Source organism: Mytilus edulis, chromosome 14 (assembly GCF_963676685.1).
Source record: "Mytilus edulis chromosome 14, xbMytEdul2.2, whole genome shotgun sequence".
NCBI lineage: Eukaryota > Metazoa > Mollusca > Bivalvia > Mytilida > Mytilidae > Mytilus > Mytilus edulis.
In genome coordinates, this window is record NC_092357.1 from 30,441,906 (window position 1) to 30,465,169 (window position 23,264).

The window sequence follows — 23,264 nt, forward strand, 5'->3', positions numbered from 1 at the left end:
CTTTATTAGGTTGTGATAATACTAAATAAATATCGTTCTCCCATTTATCACTCAGCTTATGCTTTCCATCAAATGCAACTTTCTTCACTAATACCTTGTCGCCTTTTTCCACCACTGCTCCTCTAACCTTCAGATCGTAATGTTCTTTTTGTTTCTCATTTGCCTTCTTTGCTGATTCTGAAGCAAGCTTATATGCATCCACTAGTCTGTTCTTCAATTCTTGTATGTACTTGGTGTGTGGTTTCCTATCTTTGTCCTTTACCAGTCCAAATGCTAAATCGATGGGAAGTTTTGGTTGTCGGCCAAACATTAGAAAGTAAGGTGATTGTCCTGTTGCTTCATGACGAGTGCAGTTGTACGCATGCACTAACGGAGCTACGTACGCTTTCCAGTTGATCTTATCTTTTGGCTGTAAAGTTCCAAGCATTGACAGTAATGTACGGTTAAACCTCTCAGTCATGCCGTTGCCCATCGGATGGTAAGGTGTGGTTCTTGACTTCTTTATCCCTGTTAGACGGCAAAGTTCCTGAATGATGTTACTTTCAAAGGATGGACCCTGATCTGAGTGAATTCTGTTAGGTAAACCATAATGCACGATGAAGTTGTTGAGCAATGCTTCTGCAGTTGTCTTTGCAGTCTGGTTGCGTGTTGGTATGGCCTGTGCATAACGTGTAAAGTGGTCGGTGATTACCAAGATGTCTTGAATTCCTCCCTTTGATGGTTCTAGAGTAAGGTAGTCAATGCATATAAGGTCCATTGGCTGAGTTGTTGTGATGTTGACTAGTGGTGCTCTTCCTGGATCTTTCTTTCTCTTAATACATCTTTCGCATCGTTGAATCCATTCTTCAATATCTTTATTCATCCCAGGCCAGTAAAAACGTTCTCTTATTAGACTGGTGGTTCTGTCTTTCCCTGGATGTCCCATTTCGTCATGTAGTGCTTCTAATGCTAATTTGATGTGTGAAGATGGTATGATGAGTTGATGATGTATCTTTTCGTCAATGGTAATCTCTCTGTAAAGTACATCATCTATAATTCTGAGATGGTTAAACTGTTTACTTAGTGGACTTGATAATATCTTTCCTTTTACTGGTTTCTGTCCAGATTTCAGCTGTTTTCTCCATGCGTGGAGTAGTGGATCCATAGCTTGGACTTCTGACCAGTTGGTATCAGTTGAAACCTCTATGTGCATATCCAAATTACTAATGTCGATGGTATCTGGTGATATGGCATAGGAGTCAATCAACGGTGTATATATGCATCCGCATATCGCTTTAATGGAATCTTTGCTGATAGTTGTCAATCTGGATAGTCCATCTGCATCTGCATTGGTCTTGCCTGGACGATAGATGATGTCGAAATCGTAAGCGGCTAGTGCAGCGAGCCAACGGTGTCCAGTAGCATCTAGTTTTGCAGACGTGAGTACATATGTGAGTGGGTTGTTGTCTGTGAGTACTCTAAACTTGTGGCCATAGAGGTAATCATGGAACTTGTCGGTTATGGACCACTTTAGCGCAAGAAATTCCATCTTATGTGCTGGATAGTTCTGTTCCGCTTTTGTTAAACCTCTGCTAGCATATGCGATTACACGTTGATGTCCGTCTTGCTCTTGATATAGTACGGCACCAAGTCCTTGACCACTGGCATCGGTGTGTAGTTCAAATGGTTTGGAGTAATCGACATATCCAAGTATCGGTGCTGATGATAAGTGTTGCTTTAATGTTGTGAAAGCTGTTTCTTGCTTATCAGTCCACTGAAATGCTTCTTGTTGTTGTTTCTTAGTCTTCTTTTTCCCTTTCTTTACATTTGAAGTTGGCATAATGGATGTAAGTGGCTTTGCTATCTGACTGAAGTTACGGATGAACTTGCGGTAGTAACCTACGAATCCGATGAATCTACGTACTTCTTCAGGTGACTTTGGAGTAGGCCAATTCATTACTTTCTCAACTTTCTCTGGGTCTGTCTCTACTCCCTCCTCAGATACAATATGTCCTACATATTTGACTTTTGGCTGGAAGAAAGAACATTTTGATGGCGAAAGCTTCAAGTTGGCTTGTCGAAATCTGTCAAAGACCATCTCAAGTCGTTCTAGGTGTTCCTCGTACGTTTTAGCAAATATGATGACATCGTCTATGAATACGCAACATATACGCATGTGAAGATCTCTAAGGCAATCTTGCATAAGACGTTGATAAGTGGCGGGGGCGCAAGCAAGTCCGAAAGGCATACGGTTGTACTCGAAGAGTCCAAGAGGTCCTACGGTGAATGCTGTCCTCTCCTTGTGTTCCTCAAGTATCTCCACCTGATGATAACCAGACTTCATGTCTACGGTCGAGAAGTACTTGTTTCCAGCCATGCAGTCTAACATATCCTCCATTCTTGGCAAATGTAATAGGGTTCTTGGACAGAATAAAGGATTCGTCAAGTTTAAGATGCTTTATTCATACGACATAAATAAATCAACCCATGTATATGGTACAAAGGTCTATCTCCTGTTTGGAAACATCACAAGATTAATATAATATGAAGATATTCTGGTCCTGATTAATATGGAATAAGTGTCCAGAATATTAAACTGTATAACTATTTTAAATATGGCTGCTACATGTAAAGCTTTCTCTCAAGGTATATCAAAAAGAGTGGCAAAAACTATGAACTTAATGACTGTGACCAATAGTAGACAAGATAATATGACACATGACTGACTGACTAATGAACCAGAAAAATAGAGTAGAACTGTACTAAGAAGAAATAAGAGAATAGAAGAATTGATGAACTCTTAATAAACATATAATAAAACTACTAATTAATATTAATTATTCTAAAAGAAAATAAATATTAATGCTAAACACTCTACCACATATATATGATAAAAGATAAATCAGACATGAACATTTATCTAATTAGCACAAACTAAATTAAAAGATGGACAAATATGTTGTTTAATTTTTTTTTGTATTTGGACTGGACATGTAAAATGCAATGATTTTTAGTACTTACATATTGTTTACAATTTGATTAAACACTTCTATTCAAATTTAACATAGTTTTAACTGGTAACTTTATTTCATCCATACTTAAACTTCCATAAACTGCAACTTGGAATACATATAAATTATGAAAGAGGTCAAAAGACAACAAAAAACTGTTGATTATGATTTATCTTTATTAAATTTAATTCAAAATAATTCAGAGATCATTGGTGATAAAATGTAATGTATATATATGTAGTGAAATTTGGTGTTTATTTAAATAAATGAAGTTTAATTTGAAGTTATCATTTTATAATTGAACCAATTAAAATACTTTCTCAAAAATGCTATAGTTTTATTGAACGTTTATTCATTCACATCATTCAAAATGTTTTGTTTTTAAATTCATTGTAATCAGATGTAATCATAATTACTTTGCCAATGTAATCATTAATTTAATCAGATACTTTCAGAAATGATGTAATCATTAATTTAATTTAATCGTACAAATGACAAAGTAATTGTAATTTAATCAATTACATTGAAAGTAATCGGACCCATCTCTGCCGGTGACCCAGCCAACCAACCAAGATGGCCGCCATGGCTAAAAATAGAAGATAGGGGTAAAATGCAGTTTTTGGCTTATAACTCAAAAACCAAAGCATTTAGAGCAAATCTGACATGGGGGTAAAATTGTTCATCAGGTCAAGATCTATCTGCCCTTAAATTTTCAGTTGAATCGGACCTTCCGTTGCTGGGTTGCTGCCCCTGAAATGGTAACTTTAAGGAAATTTTGCTGTTTTTGGTTATTATATTGAATGTTATTATAGATAGAGATAAACTGTAAACAGCAATAATGTTCAACAAAGTAAGATCTACAAATAAGTCACTATGACCAAAATGGTCAGTTGACCGCTTTAGGAGTTATTGCCCTTTATAGTCAATTTTTAACCATTTTTCATAAATCTTAGTAATCTTTTAGAAAAATCTTCTCCTCTGAAACTACTGGGCCAAATTTAACCAAACTTAGCCATAATCATCATTGGGGTATCTGGTTAAAAAAATGTCTCCGGTAACTCTGCCAACAAACCAAGATGGCCGCCATGGCTAAAAATAGAACATGGGGGTAAAATTCAGTTTTTGGCTTATAACTCAAAAACCAGAGCATTAAGAGCAAATCTGACAGGAAGTAAAATTGTTGATCAGGTCACGATCTATTTGCCCTGGAATTTTCAGATGAATCAGATAATCGGTTGTTAGGTTGCTGCCCCTGAATTGGTAATTTTGAGGAAATTTTGCTGTTTTTTTGTTATTATCTTGAATATTATTATAGATAGAGATAAACTGTAAACAGCAATAATGTACAGCAAAGTAAGAACTAAAAATAAGTCACTATGACCAAAATAGTCAATTGACCCCCTAAGGAGTTATTGCCCTTCATAGTCAATTTTTAACAATTTTCTTAAAATTTGAAGATTTTCAATAACGTTTTCCACAGAAAGTACTGTTATAGATAGAGATAATTGTAAGCAGCAAGAATGTTTAGCACTACAAACACATCACCATCACCAAAACACAATTTTGTCATGAATCCATCTGTGTCCATTGTTTAATATTCACATAGACCAAGGTGAACGACACAGGCTCTTTAGAGCCTCTAGTTTATATTTATAATACATATTTATCACAACTGTGCATGTCGCACCTAGTTTCTAGTGATTTAAATGACTCTGAAACAATACCCAATTTTACTATCCATACTAAGAAACGTAACAAGGCAGTTAAATGTAATGAAAAAGTTTGGGTCCAAAATTAAATGGTTGCTCCTTAAATAACCTTAAGGAGGCTCGAAGGTACAACATTTCAGCAAAAAATTAAACATTTGTTTTTTCATTTCAAATTTTATTTATTACACTTTAAGTTATAACTTTATGATATGGTTCAAAAATCAAACAAAAAAATTGATTCGGTTTGGCCCCCGATTACTTTCAAAATGTTTATATCATTGAAAAAGCTCTAAATTACCTCCCTTTGGTGCAAAAATGCCATTTTTTGGCATTCAAATGAAATATCTTTTTTAACTCATCAGTGACCTATAAATTTTATTGTTGTTTTCAAATAAGCTGTACATAAACTAAATAATTGTAAAACTTAAGCAATTTCTGTAATTTAGTTCTTTTTTTATTTCGATATTTTCTCTATTTCTCCTATTAGTTAAACAGAAAAATAGGACATTAACAAAAATGTATGCTTCTTTCGGAGGCAGATTGTGAGCTGAAATGAATGGTGACCCAATTTTTTTGTTTCATTTTTCTATTAAGTCATATGTAAGTATATGATAAAGTTCATTTATAGAAAAGTAAAGGATATATATATCTCTTTATCTAGATGTCTAAGGTTATTTTTGGAGTTGGGTTGACGTCTCAATTAAAGTTAACCCTTTGTATTCTTTTATTCATATACTTGGTTAAGATTTGGCTTAAAATAAAATATTGTTTGTTTCCCCAATCCCGACTGACGGTCTGACCCTGCAAGAAATTGGTCCGACTCACAAAACTTTATTGGCAAAATATCATTTTATTCATTTCTGATTTTCAGGCTTGCATGCTCACTGTGCTTAAACGGCTGTGGGTAACTTAAGTTACCCACAGCCCAAGATGGAGCCGCCTTGCGTCGGTTAGATACTTTTCTTCTATAGAATAACAATACCACGAATGCATCAATTAAACAACTGAATTTAAAAGTTGTATTAATCGTTTAGGGAAACCCCTAAACTGGAAAGGTGATTAAATTCTACAAAATAAACGATCACAGCACGATTTTAAAAAATACTTAGGCTGTCCGTAACTTCAAAACAACTTGTCCGTAACTTTTTTCATCATCCCAATAGAGATGTCCGTAACTTTCAAAGAATCGACATACGCGGATGTAATGTTTAAACTGATGATAGAGATTGCATCGAATACATATTCACAAAACGAAGTAGATGTCTAGTAATATATATTTCATTGTATCGATGGAAGACAAAATTGGGAAAAATATGAAAAAAATCACGATAAATCCGCAAAACTCGGGTCTCATTTTGTATAACGTCGAAGTACCCGAATCGCCTAGTTCGGAGGGTTGTTTCAGATCATAGCAGATAAACTGTAGAAACATCATTGTTCGTTTTTATTTTTGAACAAGTAGACTACACAAGTATTTTTTACACATACATGTAGCATGTATACACTTACTAATTTTCTGCCAGCAACGACAAGGGTAGCGTGAATCCGGGATTTTGGAGGGGAACCCAAATTGCCCAGGCATGCAGTGGATAGACTATACGAGACTTAAGTGCACAAACTTTTTCCGTCTTTTTGAAAAAGCCAAAAACACTTTTCTCTCATCCCCACAAAAACAAATCCCATCAGCATTGACAGTAAAATAAAAGGGGTGTCAATCTGGACACACTGGGACGTTGCGCACGGTGATTTTGCGGCACCCTGGCCAAGATTTACAGTAAATGGGAAAACTTAAAAAAAGGACATTTTGTATAAATGAATAAACCTAGTTTTACAGCTAGCTGCATATTTCATTTGTATGCAAGTTGCATTAAATCTCATTAAACTGAATAAAACTAAAAGACACAATAGGTAAAAGTCAGTGACAATAAAAGGAAAAGAGCAGTCTACATAGTGTAACAATTCGACATAGTATATAAAAATATAAATAACTACGTAGGACAACAGGGTAATTTAATAGTCTAACAACCCCTGATAACATACAAAGAGAGAAAAAAAACATACTAGGAAACATATTCAAAAAATCATAACACTATAACTAACTGGTGGGATGTATAAATACCGAGCCGCGTCAAAGAGTATTCATCAAAATACACATAGAAAGAAACAGAGGTGACGGTAAATCGCAAACATATAATTAAACTCAAAACATTAAAGAGTATGGAAAAGCTTTGGTCTGACAAGCGAAAAACGTCGATAAGACGCACATCAGTAAATAAAAGTTCAAACCATAACCAGGATGGAGTAACACACACCCCACATAAAACTTCTGTGGTGTAAGTATGATGCGTTAATAAAATCACATTTGGTGGTGAATGAGTAGTATAAACGGCCGCGAAGGTTACAAATATGATGTTAATTGTCTTCTAATTGTTGAAATTATAATTCTTAAAATTTTAAATCAAAAGTTACCCACATCTAAAAATAAAGTTACGGACAGTCTGCTTAGTTTCGATCAAAAAGTTACGGACATCTTATGCATTTTTTAAAGTTGACCTTGCGCTTTAATGAACTCTATATTAACAAATTTATGGTAATTGTTAGTCATTTCTTTATTCAATAATCCTATAAATATTTACATTCTGCATGAAAAACGTCGCAAAAGGTACATTTTGTATGAATTAAATATCAACGCGTTTAGAGTCCGCCATCTTGGGCTGTGGGTAACTTAAGTTACCCACAGCCGTTTAAGCACAGTGATGCTGGATCAACCGATATAGTTCCAGCTTTTTTGAAAAAAAAAAATAATTTCCCTACCTTAGTACCTACCCACACCTGACTTGGCAGGGTCCGGATTGGGGAAACAAACTTTAACAATATAATAATTTAGGCCTTATTACAAATGTATTTCCTGCAGGGTGGAGAAAACATGTGAGATTTGCTGATGAGAAGAAAACTCCTGATTCCGAAAGGTCTAATGAGACACCAAAAGCTGATGGAAAATCATCTTCAAAATGGAAAAGAATACAGAAAAAAGTAAAACCAACCAAGCCTCCAGACACTTCTAAGCCCTCACAGCCAAATTTTTCTTCTATAATAGACAATGCCATTGCTAATGCACCAACATTTAAAAAGGTTTGTTGCATGTACCAAGATACATTTTAAAGTCCCCTTGGCTGAATGGTCAATGTAAGTTACATCAGCTCTCAATGATTCAGTTGAATTTAGTAGGAATTGTTGTAGAGTGTGTTTCTAGAATGTGTTTTTATTATGCAGTATTTGCTGTATGCCCTGTGCAATATATGCTGTTTTTGACCTACGAAAAGCTAAACACAACAGTATGGGCTTGGAAACTGAGAAAATTAAAATGTACATTATAGCTGACTATGTGGTATGGATTTTGCTCATTGTTGAGGGTGACCTATAGTTGTTAATTTCTGTGCCATTTGGTCACTTGTGGAGAGTTGTCTCATTGGCAGTAACCAACATACAAAATATTTTTTTATGCCCACCTACGATAGTAGAGGGGCATTATGTTTTATGGTTTGTGCCTTCGTTCGTTCGTTCATCCGTCCGTTCGTCCATGCGTCCATTCCTCCTGCTTCAGGTTAAAGTTTTTGGTCAAGGTAGTTTTTGATGAAGTTGAAGTCCAATCAACTTGAAACTTAGTACACATGTTCCCTATGATATGATCTTTCTAATTTTTAATGCCAAATTAAAGTATTGACCCCAATTTCAGGGTCCACCGAACATGTAAAATGATAGTGCAAGTGGGGCATCCGTGTATACTATGGACACATTCTTGTTTATATATATATGATCAAGTTTTTTTAATCACAAATTTTCAGCAAAGAGTAATTGAAGTGTCGGATGTACAGATGTATTAAGTATTCATGCTATCTGAAAGAAAAAACCTTTTTCACATCAGTACAATAATAGATTTTGAGTAGGCAGCTATTTCTTAGTTTGTCAGTCAAACATATTCTCTTTAATGGCCTTAATTGAGATCTGCATGGTACGCTCAGTTTGAATTTCAGAGACACAAACCATTGATAATTCAAAAGTGCTGAAAATTGGGCAGTAAAGGAAGCTTAGACATACACTAGGTTACGGTGACTAAGATTCACTCACATTGAATTTCTCCAGCATTCTTGCCTTGGTGAAAAAATCACTGTTTTAAGTGATTTTTAAGTGAATTCCTTAAATTTGTTGTACTGTTGTATCATAGTGCAACCATTCAAGTTAGTTAACATCTTAGATACTAACATTTAAATGTTTGTGAAAAAATAGAATGTCTGAATGCTGCTGGATTAATTATTATTTTATTTTATGTCCCATCAACTTGACAAAATTCCGTCCATGATTAACTATAACCATCCTTAACAGAAAACCACTTCTCTTTGTACTTGCATACAAAATTTTCAACGATCATTAGAGTATGGACATAAAATCGTGTAACATTCATCCTTCCATTTATTTTGGATACTCTTCGAAAAACTTTCACATAATCAGCTGCAGTGCCATCTTGAATCGCAGTGGCTTGAGAAAGTAATGTGATTTCCAGCAGATGAAACATTAGTAATAATTATAAAACAATTTTTCTGGGCATGAAAATGTTTAAATTTAACTGCTATAGATATAGGAAGATATGTGGTATGAGTGCCAATGAGACAACTCTCCGTCCAAGTAACAATTTATAAAAGTACACCATTATAGGTCAAGGTAGGGCCTTCAACCTGGAGCTTTGGCTAACATCCAACAGCAAGGGCCCCCAAAATTACAAGTGTAAAACCATTGGAACAAGAAAACCAACGGTCTAATCTATATAAAAGTGAGAAACGAGAAACACTTATGAACCACAAAAATAGACAACAACCACTGTACATCAGATTTCTGACTTAGAACATGATATGACATGACATTAGCTATTCTTGTTGGTAACTGAATATCATAAATAATTTATTTTTAGAAAAGCAAATGGAGAACAGATGCACTAAAGAAATTGAGAAAACCACCAAAGAAAACAGTAATTTTACTACAGCCACTTTCTCCTTCGCCAAGAAATCAGGCAGGGCCTACGATAATTAAACGACCTTGGCCTTTAGGCCAGACGACACCACCACCTTCATCATCTGTAAAGTTGCCTTTAATTAAGAAATTGTTGGAGGGAAAATCACAGTATACAGAATATAAGGATATTATACCTGTTCAAAGTCTGAAGAATAATAATCAAAACATGCAAGCGGTAGAAAAAGGTAAAACAATGGTGTCTTTATAACATAGACGAAGAGATGGGGTATGATTGCCTATGAGACAACTCTACGCATCCAAGTTGCAATGATTAAACATGTTAAAAAGTAAACAATTATTGGTTATAAGTATGGTCTTTAGCAAGGAGCTTAGGCTCACACAGAAAAGCAAGCTGTATAAAAGGCCCCAAAATGACTAGCATAAAACGATTCAAACAGGTAAACCAACAGTCTTATCTATATAAAAAATGAGAATTGATATTCATTCGCAAACAGTTGATTTTTGTCTGACGCAGCTCATTTGTTCCAGTGGAAATGTCATTCCAAAATTTTTCTTCCTTTTGGACTTTTATTACAAGATACTTATATTTGATGACTTACAAAAGTTCTTATTTCACAGATACATTTTTTTGGTGTTGAGCCTGTCCTTGAGCTTTTCTCATTACTTGGCGTCCATTGTCTTTTGTTTTCCTTTACAAAAACCTCCTCCTCTGAAACTACTGGGTCAAATTTAACCAAACTTGACCACAATCATTATTGGGGTATCTTGTTATTAAAAACATTTCTGACGACCCCCACTGCAAACCAAAATGGCCAACATGGCTAAAAATTGAACATAGGGGGTAAATGCAGTTTTCAGCTAGTATCTCTGGAACTCTATTTCTCCTGTTAGTTCAACAGAAAAAAAGGTAACTTATCAAAAATGCATGCTTCTCCCAAAGGCAGATTGTGAGCTTAAATGAACAGTGACCCCATTTATTTTCTTTTATAAGTATATGATAAAGATCATTTATAGGTAAAAAAAGCGAAATCATATATTTAAAAATAGCCAGAATATTTTTTTTTCAGAAGAAAAGGTTTTTAATCTGCACATAGGGATGTCATGGCCAGGATTGAAGAAAAACGAAATAGAGGATGATGGTCTGTCCACATATTCATATTCTGATGAAAGAATACATGGCTTAAAATGTGGATCTGAAACTTCCCTGATTAACCCTGGAGTAATGGGTGTTATTGAACGTTTGAAGGAGTTCAAGGGTACCAGATTACAGTCAGATCTTCATCATGAACTACAAGAAATTCGTCGCAGAGTCAATCAGGTAAACAGTAGAGGCAGATCCAGGAGGGGTTCAAAGGGATGGAACACCCCCCTTTTTTGTTTGACAACTAATTATTTTGTATAGGGACATATGGTTGGAACCCCCCTACAAGGTAGCCTGGTGCATGTGTAGTGTAACGTTCAGTTAGACGTCACAATTTTTGCATAATGTCTAAGATTTTAAAAGGCTATTTTAGTTATTTTCCTCTTTAAATATGTTTACGAAAATTATACCAATCCAAAGAGAATCATTTGTAGATTAATTTCATCAAGGGCTGTATATCCATCAAAGTCGTTTAAAAATTTCCATCATCACACTCACTTCTTTATATGACTTGCATGTGTTGGAACCTGCCCTTTTATAAATTGCTGGATCCACATGTCCTGAACAGTTTGTCAACTGTTGATATTTTAGTTTCCAGATATAATTAAGAACAAAAATGGAACTATAAAACTAAGGTTAAATCCAAATTCTTGTTTAATTTCATGTTAACTGCAGTAGAAAGTCAAATTCTGACAGAAACAAACATGCTCCGAAATTCAATGAATTACTGTGGGTTCATTTATTTTCATGGGTACCAATTTTTGGTGGATTGAGGAAAACTTGCATATTCATGGATATCTAAATTCGTGGTTTTAACCAAGTCTGCATACATTCTTTTAGAAAATTGGTAATTTGCTGAACATTTAAATTCCCCAAAATTAATGAATCCACAGTACTGTAACTTGATTGTAAATGTTGCTCACTATCTATTGGCTGATTGTAAATGTTGCTCACTATCTATTGGCTAATTGTAAATGTTGCTCACTATCCATTGGCTGATTGTAAATGTTGCTCACTATCTATTGGCTGATTGTAAATGTTGCTCACTATCTATTTGCTGATTGTAAATGTTGCTCACTATCTATTGGCTGATTGTAAATGTTGCTCACTATCTATTGGCTGATTGTAAATGTTGCTCACTATCTATTGGCTGATTGTAAATGTTGCTCACTATCTATTGGCTGATTGTAAATGTTGCTCACTATCTATTGGCTGATTGTAAATGTTGCTCACTATCTATTGGCTGATTGTAAATGTTGCTCACTATCTATTGGCTGATTGTAAATGTTGCTCACTATCTATTGGCAGTTCATTCTTTTTTATGCCCCACCTACGATACTGTGAGCCAAAATTTGACTGTTTTCCCTAAAGATATATATTGAGATATTCAACAGTACGTTTATAGTATAAATCATATTTATATTTATCTTTGTAGGCTCTGAAGAATGTGGATTTTATGTTTGAAGATATAGACGATAAGGTATTGCTTAATTAACTTGGATTTTTTATTTCTTTTTGTAATTAATACAAAATATTTGAATTTTCAAATCCTTCCATGGATATAAAAGTATTAAGCCAAAAATTGGGCCTTAAAGCTTTTTTCTAATTCTAGGTATCTATATATAAAATTTGACCTTTGGTATACTGGACTGATTCAGATAAGTTAATGTGTTCTCTTTGTTATGCCTGATCTTGTTCACAACAAATCTTATTAATAGAGAAATGTCTTTATATATGTATTGATGGTGTGCAATTTTTTATTCTTAAAATCAAAAGTATTTCAGCATGCATTTTTTTTTAGCACATCTGAAAGCATAACATACAAAAGTCAGATAAAAACAGAGGTGGATTTATCAGGTTTTTCAGAGGGCACCGAGCGCCCCCCCCCCCCCCCCCCCCTTTTTGAGAGAAAAATTTGGTTTGCTTATATAGAAAATCACTGAAGCATGACTGCAGTGGGCCCCCTCTTATGAAAATTTCTGGATCCGCCACTTCAAAAGATCATTTTTAGTTTTAAAAACTTGTAGAATGCAAGGAAGCATTGATTTAAAAGCTTCTATCATTATAGATAGGTTTTAAATGATGTGATTTCAGCTTGATTTATTTCCCTTGCCCACAATTTTGAATGGTTGATTGTATTATTTCACAAACCAAGTTAAAACATGCGATACACACAAGTCTGATAAAAACTCCTTACTAGATCGTAGTTATGAATTGAATAAGCAAAACTATAAAGAAATAGAAATTGTTCAGATAGGACCTTTATCTTAAGTCTAATGGTCAGTATAACAATTTGAATTTGACTGATTTATGAAGGAATTTGCTCATATAGACCTCCAACATGGCAGCAAAAGAGAAGTAACTCTTGTTTAAATGATATTGTTCTAAAACAATTGATAATAATATGTTTAAATCTTTAGCTTTGTAAACATGTTAATTTTCTTCTGTTTATTTGATGTTTTCCATTTTGTCTTTCAGGAAGAACATACCTATAGTACTCCACCATAAGTATTTATAAAAATAAATAGATTAGCAATTATTATCACAATTGTCCATGTCACAATTGTTCTTGTCATGTGACATGTGTGTGATGATGCCATAGTAGTCTGAATTATGTTGTAGCTAATGTAAACAAAACTGTTAATTGATGAACTTACCAAATGTTTATATTTGTCATTTAGAAAGATGAAACCAAGTTTCCATCCATAGTTGAAGATATACAAAGTCGTGAGGTAAATTCATCCGTCTATATGTCTATATCTAATACTTGATCTGTGATGGCTGTTCCAGACCCCCCCCCCCCAAAAAAAAAATTCAACCACTCACTTAAAATTTAAAAAAAATGCCATCCTGGGTTAGGAGTGGCATAGTGTTTTTTGGAACAGCCCTTATCGGAAAATAAGAAAAAGCAAAGTTGTTTTTTATGAAGGCCACTATTACAGATGTCAATACTAAGAAAATGTTATTTCGATAACATTTTTAATGAATTTAAATGCTTCCCATAATTGTGAATTTTTTCCTATGATATATATTACACAACTAATTTACGAAAAAATACTGTTTAGAGAGGAATATGGTGTTTGAGTTTTTCTCGCTCCAAAAGTAGGAGTTAATGCCCTGTATACTATTGTTATGCTTCTAGGTGGGGCATTATGTCCATTCGTTTTGTCCCTCCATTCATCCTTCTGTCCTGTGTGAGGTTAAAGTTTTTGTAAAGTTAGTTGTTTGATGAAGTTGAAATCCATTCAACTTGAAACTTCATACACATGTTCCCTATGTTATAATTTTTCAAATTTTAATGCCAAATTAGAGATTTGTGTTTTGTTTGTTATTGACCAATTATTTTCAATGATTAAGTCTAGGAAAATGTAGCTAAAGATAGTTAGATTATAACAGGGGCACTTGTTATGATATGTTCATATTTTTTGTTTGTATATTTATTAAAAGGGAACAACTTACTTTAACTATTATATTTGATGCAAATTCCTGCAATCACCAAAAACGGATATTCATGAAAATAAATGAATATACAGTATATTTAAATACTGTTTCTTACTCAATTTACTGTGATTACACCTAATTTTCTTTGGTACAATTTTTGTGGTTGAGGAAAAACAAAACTATTTTTATGGTCTACAATGTTGTTTCATCATTTGCTTCTATCAAAGTATAACAAAATTTGTAGTTTTTAGAGACTTTTTAATTTCATGGTCAATTGCACAATTCACCAAAATAGATGTCTCATGAATATTCATGTACCGTACTGTAAAATCAGAAATAAAAAGCATTCATTAGTTATTGCGAAACTCTTGATTACTTGTAAAAATATGAAAACTACTTTAAAAAAATCATTTCAAAATTTTGTGAATGAAAATCATAACTGAAATTATGAATGCAAGTCTTTTATCATTGTGAAACCTGATACTGTCTCATTATCCGCATTAATTAAAAAGAATATCACAATTATTTCTGAATTAAAGTAATATTAATTGGTTCTGTTGCAGCTTGAACGTCAGAAAGAGGTCAATGAACTGATCTCTGGGATGGTAGAAGGTTCCGCCATTACACAAGGACTCTTAGCCGATGTTGATGAATGGTTTAAGGAAGTCCAAAGCATGGTGTGTATGATAATTATGATGATTGTAGTAGTGAACCTGTGCAAGGCAAAGGATCAAGACAAAAAGATTACCAAAACCTACAATAGTAGAGGGGCATTATGTTTTCTGGTCTCTGCTTCTGTTAGTCCATCTGTCCCACTTCAGGTTTAAGTTTTTGGTCAAGGTAGTTTTTAATGAAGTTGAAGTCCAATCAACTTGAAACTCAGTAAACATGTTCCCTATGATTTGATCTATTTATTTTAATGCCAAATTAGAATTTTTACCCCAATTTCACGGTCCACTGAACAAAGAAAATGATAGCGCTGACAGGGCATCAGTGTATTCGGGACACATTCTTGTTTCTGAACTATTTTTTAGATGGGGAAACTTCTATTTTTGTCTGTAATAGTCACGCACAAGCAAGACACAGGATTCATATTGGAAGTCATAACCTGAAAATATGGAAGCAGACTGTTTTTTATATGAACTAAGGGGTACCTAACACTTTGACCAACATAGATTTGGCTCGTTTAATTTTCATAAAGTTTTGACCAAATATTTACATTGACATGTTAACTGAATTATGAAAATTTCTAGAAATTTTAATCACACAATTTACGAGAATAATTGGTTGGATATATAGCAGTTTGACAATCACTTAACATGATCGTCGAAAAGCTTGATTTCACCTTACTTATAGTTTGTGATTAAAACGCTCAGCTGATTTTTAATCAGTTAACTCCCTTGGTTGTTCTCTACCTCAATAATGAGCCTTCCATACTTGGGATAATAATCCATATTTTTTTCTTTTTGTTTTCTTGATTGATTTTGAACTCTTCGGAAATAATAGCTTGACATAAGGTATACACACAAATTAATTACAAACCTGTCTATTTTAACAGACAGCCTTTATTGTCATTATTAGAACTTTATCATATTTTTAGTACTAAATACAGGAACTTTGTATATCTAATAATTTTTTTTTACTCCAGTCTGTATTATCTACCCTGTATCGCATAGATAAACCCCTATTGCATACCACGTATTGCACCCCTTTTGGAACATCTCAAGATTATTTCCAGAACTCCTCAGTTGTTATCCACTTGATTTTTTTTAAATCACAGCAAATCCATATAAATAATCAGTTTTCTGATAAAAAGTTTATAAATTTTGGAGTTCCACAGGGCTTAATACTTGGTCCCATTTTGTTTGTATTGTGCTTATTATACAATTATAGCCTTAATTTGTATGAGGTTGATACAAGGACATATTGACCTGAAAGAAGTATATTGACTGAGGACGAAGTCCAAGGTCGATATACTTCTTTGGGTCGATATATTCTGTATTGACCTAATACATAGACTATAATTGTTATATTATTAATTTCCAACCATACTTGTATCAAAATCGTGATTTTGTTGGAATTTTATAGCTATCATATTGTATATTCGTCTCCAAGACAATAACAACATATTAGTTGTTATTTCATTTACTTTTTTTTTTTACATCTTATGTATATAAAGATTTTTTTCTTCAAATAATCTATCATAGATATTTTTTATAAAACTTTTTACAATATCATGAAATTCATTACATGATGTCACAAAGAATATTGGTTTTTAGATATTCTAAAAATAACCGTGCAATATGCATTTGCCTTGCAATATGCTTTTTGCTATCCGCCGTTTTCTCTCTACCTTCGAAAATATAGTTTAACATGTGACTATCCCTGAACGAATCAAATTAGTTAAAATATCTAAATATTGATTTCAGAAAATTATTTTATAATGGTTATATTCTCCCACTGATAGATTACTGTTGTATTAATTGGAGTGGTTGTGCTAAAAATTAGCTAGTCAGAATAATAAAATTACAGAAAAGGGCTGCAAGACTCATTTTAGATGATGATCCACTTTTATCATCAGCTCCACTGCTTGGATGGATGACAGTAGAGAATAGAATCTCATACCACAAATCTGTTTTGATGCAGAAATGCCTTAAGAACATATTATGCTGATATTGTTAAAAGTATATGATAAACAGATTAATACATAACTAAACATTAAGTGGTAACATTTGGTCAAATTAATTAATTATACAAGTGGTAACATATTTGCTCAAATTATACAACATAATGTAAAAATCAGTAATGTCTCTTGACAGTATACATGGAATGTTAGACAGATCAATGCACAGGAGTGGCAACATAAGTCCAGAACATATGTTCAGTATATTCATAATTTTATGTTTTCCGTGGTCCGAAGGGCAGCTGGTTTTTAGAAGTTTCAGTGTATTTATATTTTTATGTGTGATAAGACCAGATTATTTATTTCTAAAATCTGCCAGGCTTCGAACCCCTTCAGAATCAAACAGTTGTTTGCTGAAATATCACGCATCTGATTTTGTTAAAATATATGATAAACAGATCAATGCATGGTAAAATCCGTATCGCATGCTGTATCACCACTCAACCAATCTCAGCCCTCAGGACTTGAAGTGATACAGCACGCGATGTGGATTTTGCCATGTATTATTCTTTATCGTACCTCCTATAGATTTATGGGGATATGATTGGTTTACGGAGTACAGGTGGTGACTATATATATATTTGGTATAGGGTGCCCTTAACAATACATAAGATGGTAAGTTATCATATATATATAGGGTTAGCAACCATATAGGGTTAGTAAGAAGTTACTTCCATTTCAAATCAAAAAAGTAATCTGAAAGGTTTAAACAGACGAAGAAACTGATAATGAATGATTGAAATACATCATGAAACAAATTTAAAGCTAATTAACACATTGTTATTGTTGGCATTTGTTTTTTGAATAGAAAAATGGTAGTAGGTTCTTAAATATATGTCAAAACTAAGTATTGAAGACTTAATCACTTTGATAGACCAATAGTCTAAATACTACATGTAAAGTCAGTCGGTATTAAGATAAATTCCTTACACAGTACGTGTGCTAGTAACCTAAGACGATATATATGAGGTCAGTAAATTCCATATAGGGATTTTATTTGGCCTTACATGAAGATTTATTTAAATTTGTCACTGTTTATGTCTTCATTTTGAGCAAATTTATGTAAATAACATGAGATACGGGGTAATTAAACATCTACATATGACCTTCAACAATAGATAATATACTTTTTACTATATTTCAGGCACTGGATAAAGGTATGGATGCAGAATTTGAAAAATTTGTCAAATCAACTGACATCACTAAGACTGATGTTATGTAAGTATTAAGCATAGTCTCTACTTAAAAAGTACCATAGGGTCTGTCATATTAGTTTGTCTTTAATTTTTTTGTTGTAAATCAGACTTGATTTTCTTGATTCCCCTTATTTCATATCAAGACTTCGTCTGTTGTCTGCTATATGATCAGGTTGTTGTCGCTTTGACATATTTACCATTTTCTTTTTCAATTTTATTATAACTAACTTTACATTATGGTTTTTGCTCATTGTGGAAGGCATACTATGCTTATAGTTACTTACTATTTCCATGCTATGCACTTTTGCACATAGGTCCAAAGACCAGTAGTTAAGTTTCTCACAGCTACTTTTTACAGAATACAGTTATTATTAGTGAGAAATAGTTCATAGTACATGTTGTATAAGTGCATTGCAATGTTACACACTGAAATTATAACAATTCAACATCTAAATAATAAGGGCTGTTCCAAAAATAAATGTGTGGGGTAAGGAAGGCACTTTTTAGCTCATCTGGCCTGGTGTCATATGGTATTTTGAACCCCATGGTAAATTGACCCCGGTGTCATATGGTATTTTGAACCCCCTAAAAAGTGAACCCGGGGTCAAAATACCATGCGGTAAAATGACCCCGGGGTCATTATACCGCATGGTATTTTGACCCCGGGGTAATTTTTCACATATGGTATTTTGAACCCCCCTGCGGTATATTGAACCCCCCTGTTTTTGATAAATAGTATTGCAGATAATCTAATTTACAATTTATTGGCTATCATTTTTTTAAATTTGTGGTTTTAAGTAGGGGGTTCAATATACCGCAGGGGGGTCAAAATACCATGGCTAAGCAAAATTTTCAAAATATCTTTTCCAGCATTTTTAACACATACAAACCACTTATTGGAGTATTATAACTATGTTAAGGAGTTAGAATAGCTTGAATTTTTGAAATTCTAGGTCTATAGTAGGGGGTTCAATATACCGCAGGGGGTCAAAATACCATGGCTAAGTAAAATTTTCAAAATATCTTTTCCAGTATATTAAATACATACAAACTACTTATTGGAGTAATATAACTATGTGAAGGAGTTAGAATAGCTTCAATTTTTGAAATTCAAGGTCTATAGTAGGGGGTTCAATATACCGCAGGGGGGTCAAAATACCATGGCTAAGTAAAATTTTCAAAATATCTTTTCCAGTATATTAAATACATACAAACTACTTACTGGAGTAATATAACTATGTTAAGGATTTAGAATAGCTTGAATTTTTGAAATTCAAGGTCTTTAGTAGGGGGTTCAATATACCGCAGGGGGGTCAAAATACCATGGCTAAGTAAAATTTTACAAATATCTTTTCCAGTATATTAAATACATACAAACTACTTATTGGAGTATTATAACTATGTTAAGGAGTTAGAATAACTTCAATTTTTGAATTCAAGGTCTATAGTAGGGGGTTCAATATACCGCAGGGGGGTCAAAATACCATGGCTAAGTAAAATTTTCAAAATATCTTTTCCAGTATATTTAATACATACAAACTACTTATTGAAGTATTATAACTATGTTAAGGAGTTAGAATAGCTTGAATTTTTGAAATTGAAGGTCTATAGTAGGGGGTTCAATATACCGCAGGGGGGTCAAAATACCATGGCTAAGTAAAATTTTCAAAATATCTTTTCCAGTATATTAAATACATACAAACTACTTACTGGAGTAATATAACTATGTTAAGGATTTAGAATAGCTTGAATTTTTGAAATTCAAGGTCTTTAGAAGGGGGTTCAATATACCGCAGGGGGGTCAAAATACCATGGCTAAGTAAAATTTTACAAATATCTTTTCCAGTTTATTTAATACATACAAACTATCATTGAAGTATTATAACTATGTTAAGGAGTTAGAATAGCTTGAATTTTTGAAATTAAAGGTCTATAGTAGGGGGTTCAATATTCTGCAGGGGGGTCAAAATACCATGGCTAAGTAAAATTTTCAAAATATCTTTTCCAGTATATTAAATACATACAAACTACTTACTGGAGTAATATAACTATGTTAAGGATTTAGAATAGCTTGAATTTTTGAAATTCAAGGTCTATAGTAGGGGGTTCAATATACCGCAGGGGGTTCAAAATACCATGGCTAAGTAAAATTTTCAAAATATCTTTTCCAGTATATCAAATACATACAATCTACTTATTGGAGTATTATAACTATGTTAAGGAGTTAGAATAGCTTCAATTTTTGAAATTCAAGGTCTATAGTAGGGGTTTCAATATACCGCAGGTGTGTCAAAATACCATGGCTAAGTAAAATTTTCAAAATATCTTTTCCAGTATATTAAATACATACAAACTACTTATTGGAGTATTATAACTATGTAAGGAGTTAGAATAGCTTGAATTTTTGAAATTGAAGGTCTATAGTAGGGAGTTCAATATACCGCAGGGGGGTCAAAATACCATGGCTAAGTAAAATTTTCAAAATATCTTTTTCAGTATATTAAATACATACAAACTACTTATTGGAGTAATATAACTATGTTAAGGATTTAGAATAGCTTGAATTTTTGAAATTCAAGGTCTATAGTAGGGGGTTCAATATACCGCAGGGGGTTCAAAATAACATGGCTAAGTAAAATTTTCAAAATATCTTTTCCAGTTTATTTAATACATACAAACTACTTATTGAAGTATTATAACTATGTTAAGGAGTTAGAATAGCTTGAATTTTTGAAATTAAAGGTCTATAGCAGGGGGTTCAATATACTGCAGGGGGTCAAAATACCATGGCTAAGTAAAATTTTCAAAATATCTTTTCCAGTTTATTTAATACATACAAACTACTTATCGGAGTATTATAACTATGTTAAGGAGTTAGAACCTTGAATTTTTGAAATTCAAGGTCTATAGTAGGGGGAAATTTTACTTTGCCATGGTATTTGGACCCCCCTGCGGTATATTGAACCCCCTAATCTAGGCCTTTAATTTCAGAAATTCTGGCAATTTGAACTTTTTTATGTAGTAAGAATACACCAATAAGTAGTTTGAATGTATTAAACTTGCTGGAAAAGATATTTTAAAAATTATACTTTGCCATGGTATTTTTACCCCCCTGCGGTATATTGAACCCCCTACTCTAGGCCTTTAATTTCAGAAATTCTGGCAATTTGAACTTTTTTATGTAGTTAGAATACACCAATAAGTAGTTTGAATGTATTAAACTTGCTGGAAAAGATATTTTAAAAATTTTACTTTACCATGGTATTTTGACCCCCCTGCGGTATATTGAACCCCCTACTTTAGGCCTTTAATTTCAGAAATTCTATCAATTCTAACTCTTTTATGTAGTTAGAATACACCCATAGGTAGATGTATTTATTAAACTTGCTGGAAAAGATATTTTGAAATTTTACTTTGTCATTGTATTTTGACCCCCTGCGATATATTGAACCCCTTACTATAGACAATTCAAAAAAATCTGGCAATTTTAGCTCTTATATGTAGTTAATATACACACACACAAGTAGTTTGTATGTATTAACTTTGATGGAAAAGATATTTTGAAAATTTTACTTTGCCATGGTATTTTGACCCCCTGCGGTATATTGAACCCCTCACTATAGACAATTAAAAAAATCTGGCAATTTTAGCTCTTATTTGTAGTTAATATACACACACAAGTAGTTTGTATGTATAAACTTTGATGGAAAAGATATTTTGAAAATTTTACTTTGCCATGGTATTTTGACCCCCTGCGGTATATTGAACCCCTCACTATAGACAATTAAAAAAATCTGGCAATTTTAGCTCTTATTTGTAGTTAATATACACACACAACTAGTTTGTATGCATAAACTTTGATGGAAAAGATATTTTGAAAATTTTACTTTGCCATGGTATTTTGACCCCCCTGCGGTATATTGAACCCCTCACTCTAGACCTTTAATTTAAAAAGTTCTGGCATTTCTAACTTTTTAATGAAGTTAGAATACACAAATAAGCAGTTTGTATGTATTAAACTTGCTGGAAAAGTTATTTTGAAAATTTTACTTTGCCATGGTATTTTGACCCCTCTGCGGTATATTGAACCCCCTACTCAAGGCCTTTAATTTCAGAAATTCTGGCAATTCTAACTCTTATATGTAGTTAGAATACACCAATAAGTAGTTTCTATGTATTAAAATTGCTGGAAAAGATATTTTGAAAATTTTACTTTGCCATGGTATTTTGACCCCCCTGCGGTATATTGAACCCCCTACTATAGACAATTCAAATAATTCTGGCAATTTTAACTCTTATATGTAGTTAATAAACACCAACAAGTAGTTTGTTTGTATTAAACTTGATGGAAAAGATATTTTGAAAATTTTACTTTGCCATGGTATTTTGACCCCCCTGCGGTATATTGAACCCCTTACTATAGACAATTCAAAAAAATCTAGCAATTTTAGCTCTTATTTGTAGTTAATATACACACACAAGTAGTTTGTATGTATTAACTTTGATGGAAAAGATATTTTGAAAATTTTACTTTGCCATGGTATTTTGACCCCCCTGCGGTATATTGAACCCCTCACTCTAGACCTTTAATTTAAAAAGTTCTGGCATTTCTAACTTTTTAATGTAGTTAGAATACACAAATAAGCAGTTTTTATGTATTAAACTTGCTGGAAAAGTTATTTTGAAAATTTTACTTTGCCATGGTATTTTGACCCCTCTGCGGTATATTGAACCCCCTACTCAAGGCCTTTAATTTCAGAAATTCTGGCAATTCAAACTCTTTTATGTAGTTAGAATACACAAATAAGTAGTTTCTATGTATTAAAATTGCTGGAAAAGATATTTTGAAAATTTTACTTTGCCATGGTATTTTGACCCCCCTGCGGTATATTGAACCCCTTACTATAGACAATTCAAAAAAATCTAGCAATTTTAGCTCTTATATGTAGTTAATATACACACACAAGTAGTTTGTATGTATTAACTTTGATGTAAAAGATATTTTGAAAATTTTACTTTGCCATGGTATTTTGACCCCTTGCGGTATATTGAACCCCTCACTATAGACAATTAAAA

At 33.1% G+C, this 23,264-nt stretch overlaps 1 protein-coding gene across 2 annotated transcripts in view; it reads left to right on the forward strand.

The window, feature by feature from the left end:
* LOC139503924 (uncharacterized) overlaps positions 1 to 23,264 on the forward strand; it is an 88,684-nt gene that overhangs the window by 7,531 nt on the left and 57,889 nt on the right. For both annotated transcript variants that reach the window (XM_071293943.1, XM_071293944.1), the window contains exons 2-8: positions 7,614 to 7,831; positions 9,666 to 9,951; positions 10,795 to 11,045; positions 12,304 to 12,348; positions 13,550 to 13,600; positions 14,873 to 14,986; positions 18,137 to 18,210. In XM_071293943.1, coding sequence (XP_071150044.1) covers positions 7,614 to 7,831; positions 9,666 to 9,951; positions 10,795 to 11,045; positions 12,304 to 12,348; positions 13,550 to 13,600; positions 14,873 to 14,986; positions 18,137 to 18,210 — 1,039 coding nt within the window. The remainder of the gene's footprint in view (positions 1 to 7,613; positions 7,832 to 9,665; positions 9,952 to 10,794; positions 11,046 to 12,303; positions 12,349 to 13,549; positions 13,601 to 14,872; positions 14,987 to 18,136; positions 18,211 to 23,264) is intronic.